We start from the raw sequence: 7,275 nt of genomic DNA, 5'->3' as shown, positions 1-7,275 counted from the left end.
CGAGTGTTAATCAAAACGAGCCCTTAGCCCTGTTCATGGGCGCATAATCCGACCCGACCAACCTTATTGCGCTTAAATGACTAACACTACATCAATAAGAAAAGCCCACCTCGTTCCAGTTTTGAAGACGAAGGACAGACAACGACATATGGATCTACTTCAGTATTGTTGCGACTCAGCGGCTCATATGGGTATGGCGTCGTCAAGCAGTCACGATACGGTGCAGGGGGTAACCGCCAGGTAAGTATCTCACATTACTCGACTATTTCTCCTGCAAGTACCATCTCTTCATACGTGTGAAATTAACAGCAAGGGATGAAGGATGAGGGATTTGGGAATGAATCTGTCCTATGTGCGTGGGCTTTACATGGATGTGTGTGTTCAGCAGGTGGTGTGTGTGTGTGCGTGCGTGTGTTTCAGAGCGAGTGTGTATGTTTCTTATGTGTTGTGGTGTGTGGTCCGTCTCGCTCTGCACCTTCGGCCCAGTATCTGGTTGATTGGGCAGCGCTCTCCTTCAGTGACTGCACGCATGCGGATCATCGTTGGCTCATCATCGCTTAGATGTACAGCATGAAAGCATTCAGAGGCTTCTTGATCACCGGCTTCTTGGGCTCCTTCTCCCGCTTGGGCTCCTGGTGAGGCTTACTGAGGAGAGAGCAACACAAGAACCACAGAGACCCATGGTGAATATGTACACAGGAACATTCATCCATCTAAGCTTTTAATACACTTTAAATGAATGCAGGAATGGGAGACAACAGTACACATTGTATGCCATGTAGATCCCACATTTCCTTTGAAAGACAGTTCTAGGAGGTAGTGTAGAGATGTGGGTGACCCGTGGGGGTACTTACGCGTACATGTTCCTGTCGTAATGGTCATGATGGTCCAGTTTGCCTGAAGGGGGCATGATGGCTGGGTGGGGGATCCCCGTGGGGTGCATGCCTGGCCCCAGCATCAGAGAGTGAGAGAACCTAGAGGGAGGGAGAGAAGGGAGTAAGAGAGAGGGGGGAAGGTGGTAGAGAAAGAGAGACAGAGACCATAGCATCAGAAAATACACTTCATCTTTATATATGTCTGCGTGGCCATGAAGCGCTGAAGCACGAGGGTGGTTTGTTGGCCCTTAAGCATAGGCTTCCAGACAGTCCTCTCAGGGCAGTAGGACTGTGAGCAGTATCACTCAATGCCAGCAGATGGAGCTCTAGTCACTCTCAGAAAAAAAAGTAGGAAGTGCTGGTAGATACTTGCTCTATGTTTCATTAAATGCTTATTTTTAGTATGTGGAGTTGGTTCCCCCTTTGATGCTATAACAGCCTCCACTCTTCTGGGAAAGCTTTCCACTAGATGTTGGAACATTGCTGTGGGGACTTGCTTCCATTCAGCCACAAGAGCATTAGTGAGGTGTACTGATGTTGAGCGATTAGGCCTGGCTCGCAGTCGGRGTTCCAATTCATCCCAAAGCTGTTCGATGGGGTTGAGGTCAGGGCTATGTGCAGGCCAGTCAAGTTCTTCCACACCCATTTCGACAAACAATTTATGTATGGACCTCACTTTGTGTATGGGGGCATTGTCATGGTGAAACAGGAAAGGGCCTCCCCCAAACTGTTGCCACAAAGTTGGTCGCAAAGAATCATCTAGAATGTCATTGTATACTGTAGCGTTAAGATTTCCCTTCACTGGAACTAAGGGGTCTAGCCCGAACTGTGAAAAACAGCCCCAGACCATTATTCCTCCTCCACCAAACTTTACAGTTGGCAGTATGCATTCGGACAGGTAGCGTTCTCCTGGCATCCACCAAATCCAGATTCGTCCATCGGACTGCCACATGATGAAACGTGATTCCTCACTTCAGAGAACACGTTTCCACTGCTCCAGAGTCCAATGGCGGTGAGCTTTACACCCCTCCAGCCAATGCTTGGCATTGCGCATGGTGATCTTAGGCTTGTGTGSGGCTGCTCGGCCATGGAAACCCATTTCATGAAGCCCCCGACAAAGAGTTATTGTGCTGACGTTGCTTCCAGAGGCAGTTTGAAACTTGGTAGGAGTGTTGCAACAGAGGACAGACGATTTTTGTGCGCTACGCACTTCAGCACTCCCGTTCTGTGAGCTTGTGTGGCTTACCACATCGCGGCTGAGCCGTTGTTGCTCCTAGACGTTTCCACTTTACAATAACACCACTTACAGTTGACAGGGGCAGGTCTAGCAGGGCAGACATTTGACAAACTGACTTGTTGGAAAGGTGGCATMCTGAAGTCACTGAGTTCTTCAGTACGGGCCATGTTTGTCTATGGAGATTGCATGGCTGTGTGCTCGATTTTATTCACCTGTCAGCAACGAGTGTGGCTAAAATAGCCGAATCCACTAATTTGAAGGGGTGTCCACATACTCTTGGCCATGTAGTGTATGTGTTGATATACAGTTGCAGAGTATAGCAGTTGGCACACACAAAGCCAGGACACAGACATGTTGCAGAGGCCCTGGTACAAGGCAATAGCAAAGGGCACATGGGGGGAGCAAAAGCATTGGTCTGGAATAGTGGTAGGGGGTATGTATGATGCCATGCCCTCCCCTGACTGAAGCAGCTCAGCTCATACTGTACCTGGGGTAGGAAGAGCTGTTGGGGAGACTGGAGGAGTAGGGCTGTCTGAATCCACATGAGGACAGGGGATAGACAGGCTGACTTTGCCTGTGGTTGGGGGGGACAAATAGGGATGCAACAGGGGTCAACTAGGCTGCTGGCCAAATCCTCACTACCTGACTTCCTAGAATATATTTAGATTGTCTATTCCCACAGGGTACCGTATCTAAGATGGGACGTTAAACGGGTGTCCTGACTCTCTGTGGTCACTAAAGATCCCATGACACTTATCGTAAGAGTAGGGGTGTTAACCCCGGTGTCCTGGCTAAATAACCAATCTGGCCCTCATACCATCATGYCCATCTAATCATCCCCAGCTTACAATTGGCTCATTCGTCTCCCCTGTAACTATTCCCCAGGTCGTTGCTGTAAATGAGAATGTGTTCTCAGTCAACTTACCTGGTAAAATGAGAGTTAAATAAATATATGCCTCTCTGACTGGTAGTGTGTTATGTCTAATGGAAATCTGGCTTTGACTTCCATTAGTCTACTAGCTAGCCAATGTGGGGCTTGATCCTGACTGGTTAAGGAGTGAAGCCCATCCTAATGAGGTCACCTGGGGAAGGAGAGTTGTTTGTTTAAGAGACAAGAGAACCTCATCCATGAGCTTCATGTCAGTGAGAGCTCCATGTGGGGCTGTGTATGGTCCTGCTGAGTCCCCAGCCAGCAGAGGCATGACTGGGTTAACCTCACTGAGGGTCCTGCTGAGTCCCCAGGCAGCAGAGGCATGACTGGGTTATCCTCACGAGATGTCCTGGCTAAAATAACCAATCTGGCCCTCATACCATCATGACCATCTAAATCATCCCCAGCTTACAATTGCTCATTCGTCTCCCCTGTAACTATTCCCCAGGTCGTTGCTGTAATGAGAATGTGTTCAGTCAACTTACCTGTAAATGAAGAGTTAAATAAATATATGCCTCTCTGACTGGTAGTGTGTTATGTCTAATGGAAATCTGGCTTTGACTTCCATTAGTCATATAGCTAGCCAATGTGGGGCTTGATCCTGACTGGTTAAGGAGTGAAGCCCATCCTAATGAGGTCACCTGGGGAAGGGAGAGTTGTTTGTTTAAGAGACAAGAGAACCTCATCCATGAGCTTCATGTCAGTGAGAGCTCCATGTGGGGGCTGTGTATGGTCCTGCTGAGTCCCCAGCCAGCAGAGGCAATGACTGGGTTAACCTCACTGAGGGTCCTGCTGAGTCCCCAGGCAGCAGAGGCATGGACTGGGTTATCCTCAATGAGGGTCCTGCTGGGTCCCCAGGCAGCAGAGGCATGACTGGGTTATCCTCACTGAGGGTCCTGCTGAGTCCCCAGCGCAGAGCATGACTGGGTTAACCTCACTGAGGGTTCCTGCTGAGTCCCCAGGCAGCAGAGGCATGACTGGTTATCCTCACTGAGGTCCTGCTGAGTCCCCAGGCAGCAGAGGCATGACTGGGTTAACTCACTGAGGTCCTGCTGAGCCCCAGGCAGCAGAGGCATGACTGGGTTTCCTCACTGAGGGTCCTGCTGAGTCCCCAGGCAGCAGAGGCATGACTGGGTTAACTTCACTGAGGGTCCTGCTGAGTCCCCAGGCAGCAGAGGCATGACTGGGTTATCCTCACTGAGGGTCCTGCTGAGTCCCCAGGCAGCAGAGGCATGACTGGGTATCCTCACTGAGGGTCATGCTGAGTCCCCAGGCAGCAGAGGCATGACTGGGCTTATCCTCACTGGAGGGTCCTGCTGTATGTATACATGGGCTGTGTGGAGGCTGGATGGATGGATGGATGGATGGGGGTGGATTTGAACAGGAGCCTTTGATATGCAGCAGCCCCCCAGCCCCATTCTTCCCCCTCCCCAGCCTCTCGCCCAGGAGGCCCTGGGATCAAGGTAAGTAAAGCAGGCTCAGTGTCAGGGATGCTCCATGTCCATAGGCTCTCTCTCGGGAGGGATTCACGGTCTAATCCCAGCCACAGGCCCATTAGGAGCAATTTGTCCTTCTCCTATCCCTGTAAGGAGTGTCAACTATTCAAACCATATGAGTTAATCTTGATCCAATTCTTGCTTACACTGTATCTGAACGTCTTTGAAACAAATTAACTGTGTTACTAGTGCATCTGCTAAAGTAGGCTGTCCCTTACAGTGCTGTCCCTAGAGTGAGTGTCCCCACAGTGAGCTTCCTAGAGTGGGCTGTCCCTACAGTTGAGCTGTCCCTAGAGTGAGCTGTCACTAGAGTGAGCTTGTCCTCCTAGAGTGAGCTGTCCCTACAGTGAGCTGTCGCTAGAGTGGGCTGTCTAGAGTGGAGCTGTCTCCACAGTGAGCCTGTCCCTAACAGTGAGCTGTCCTAGAGTGAAGCTGTCACTAGATGTGAGCTGTCCTAGGCTTTCCTAAGTAGCTGTCCAAGTGGCCTAGTGCTCCTAGAGTGAGGCTGTCCCTACAGTGAGCTGTCACTAGATAGCTGTCCCTAGAGTGAGCTGTCCCTAGAGTAGAGCTGTCCTAGAGTGAGCTGTCCCTAGAGTGAGCTGTCCTAGAGTGAGCTTCCTAGATGTGGCTGTCGCTAGAGTGGGGGCCAATGGGCTTCCCTAAGAGTGGGCTGTCCCTACAGTGAGCTGTCATAGAGTGAGCTGTCCCTAGCATGAGCTGTCCCTAGAGTGAGCTGTCCCCTAGAGTGAGCTTAGTCACTAGGTGAGCTGTCCCTAGAGTGAGCTGTCCCTAGCAGTGAGCCTGTCCCTAGAGTGAGCTGTCCCTAGAGTGAGCTGCTCCCTAGAGTGAGCTGTCCCTAGAGTGAGCTGTTTCCCGTACAGTGGGCTGTCCCTAGAGAGTGATGCTGTCCCTAGAGTGAGCTGTCCCTAGAGTGAGCTGTCCCTAGAGTGAGCTGTCCTAGAGTGAGCTGTCCCTAGGAGTGACTGCCTAGAGTGAAGCTGTCCCTAGAGTGAGCTGTCCCGTAGAGTGAGCTGTGTCCCTAGAGTGAGCTTCCTAGAATGTGGGCTTCCCTAGAGTGAGCTGTCCTAGAGTGAGCTGTCGCTTAGAGTGAAGCTGGTCCCTAGAGGGCTGTCCCTAGAGTGAGCTGTCTAGCTACTTCCTAGAGTGAGCTGTGTCCCTAGAAGTAGCTGTCCCTAGAGTGAGCTGTCCCGCTAGAGATGTCCCAGGTGAGCTGTCACTAGAGTTGGCTGTCCTAGAGTGAGCGTGTCCCTAGAGTTGAAGCTGTCGCCTAGAGTGAGCTGTCCCTAGAGTGAGCTGCTCCCTAGAGTGAGCTGTCCCTAGAGTGAGCTGTCCCTAGAGGCTGCCGAGCTGTCCAGGTGCCGTTCCTAGAGTGAGCTGTCCCTAGAGTGAGCTTCCCTAGAGTGAAGCTGTCCCTAGAGTGAGCTGCTCCCCTAGAGTGAGCTGTCCTAGAGTGAGCTGTCCCTAGAGTTGGCTGTCCCTAAGTGAGCTGTCCCTAGAGTGAGCTGTCCCTAGAGTGGGCTGTCCCTAGAGTGAGCGTCCCTAGAGTGGGCTGTCCTACAGTGGGCTGTCCCTACAGTGGCTGCCCTAGAGTGGGCTGTCCTAGAGTGGGATGTCCTTACAAGTAGGCTGTCCCTACAGTGGGCTTTTCCCCAATGCACGCCATATAGTGGCCAGAGAGGACACAGTCCAGCACCACGCGCAGTGCTCCCTGTCCAGTCTTTGTCATGACAAGGAGTCCAGTTGCTGAATCTTCTCGCCCAACCAAAGAGGGGACAAGAAACCAAAACAAACACGATCTGCCACTAAGAAGATTCAAAGTTTTGGGTAAACCAAGATGATTTTTTGAACATACCACAGCAAGTCTGTAGGACTGTAACTTAAGTGTCTTGAAACAAAAGCAGTGAGTTCAGTGGTGAGGGACAGACCAGAGAAATTGCCCAGCATTGCCTGCGTGCCGAGCGCAGCCTGTTTAGGGAGTGCCAATGTCCTTCACGCAGCTTTAAGGACACACGCATGATGTGAATTGGAAGAGTCTGTAGTTGACAATTCGATTAGAGTTAAACCAAATCCCCATCACATTTAAGGAGAAGCCAACAACTGTTCAGCGGGATTTACACACAAAGTTATTCTGACAGTTTATATAATAAGAGTTATAATAAAAGGATTTGTTAAAGTTGCAACTCAAGACAATGGATGGGATTGTGTAGCAGAACGTGTGTTCCACAATTCATGCAGTGAGATTATGGGGCTGTTAAAACATGCTTCTGATTTTGCATCGTCTACACTTCTGTTGACGCTGGGAAGGCAAGGAAGGCACAATAGTTTAATTATGAGGACTCTAGACTAGATATGACCACTGATCCAAGGCAGGGCATTTCATATCTAGAGTTGACCTGTTCATTACTGTATGTGCGACCCCAAGACAACAAGCTATAGAGGGATGAAGTGGTTGCTATAGAGGGAGAAGTGGTTGCTATAGAGGGACGAAGTGGTTGCTATAGAGGGAGAAGTGGTTGCTATAGAGGGATGAAGTGTTGCTATAGAGGGATACGTGGTTTGCTAATAGGAGGGATGAAGTGGTTGCTATAGAGGACGAGTGGTGCTATAGAGGGACGAAGTGGTTGCTATAGAGGGACGAAGTGGTTTGCTATAGAGGGACATGAAGTGGTTGCTATAGAGGGACGAAGTGGTTGCTATATAGAGGGACGAAGTGGT

The 7,275-nt window shown here is 50.4% G+C and overlaps 1 protein-coding gene across 3 annotated transcripts in view; it reads right to left on the bottom strand.

Annotated features, from left to right (window-relative positions):
• Positions 1-556: 556 nt before the first annotated feature.
• LOC112069673 (transcription factor 7-like 2) overlaps positions 557-7,275 on the bottom strand; it is a 58,753-nt gene continuing 52,034 nt past the window's right edge. The window contains exons 6-8 of one of the 3 annotated variants that reach the window (XM_024137037.2): positions 2,600-2,686; positions 855-974; positions 557-645 (exon numbers count right to left, since the gene is read on the bottom strand). In XM_024137037.2, the coding sequence (XP_023992805.2) occupies positions 558-645; positions 855-974; positions 2,600-2,686 (295 nt within the window). In that variant the 3' untranslated portion in view covers position 557. The remainder of the gene's footprint in view (positions 646-854; positions 975-2,599; positions 2,687-7,275) is intronic. The other 2 variants (XM_070438653.1, XM_070438654.1) reach the window with 2 other exon arrangements.

This window comes from Salvelinus sp. IW2-2015, unplaced genomic scaffold (genome assembly GCF_002910315.2).
Source record: "Salvelinus sp. IW2-2015 unplaced genomic scaffold, ASM291031v2 Un_scaffold1077, whole genome shotgun sequence".
Lineage (NCBI taxonomy): Eukaryota > Metazoa > Chordata > Actinopteri > Salmoniformes > Salmonidae > Salvelinus > Salvelinus sp. IW2-2015.
This window is presented reverse-complemented; position numbering and strand designations above follow the sequence as displayed.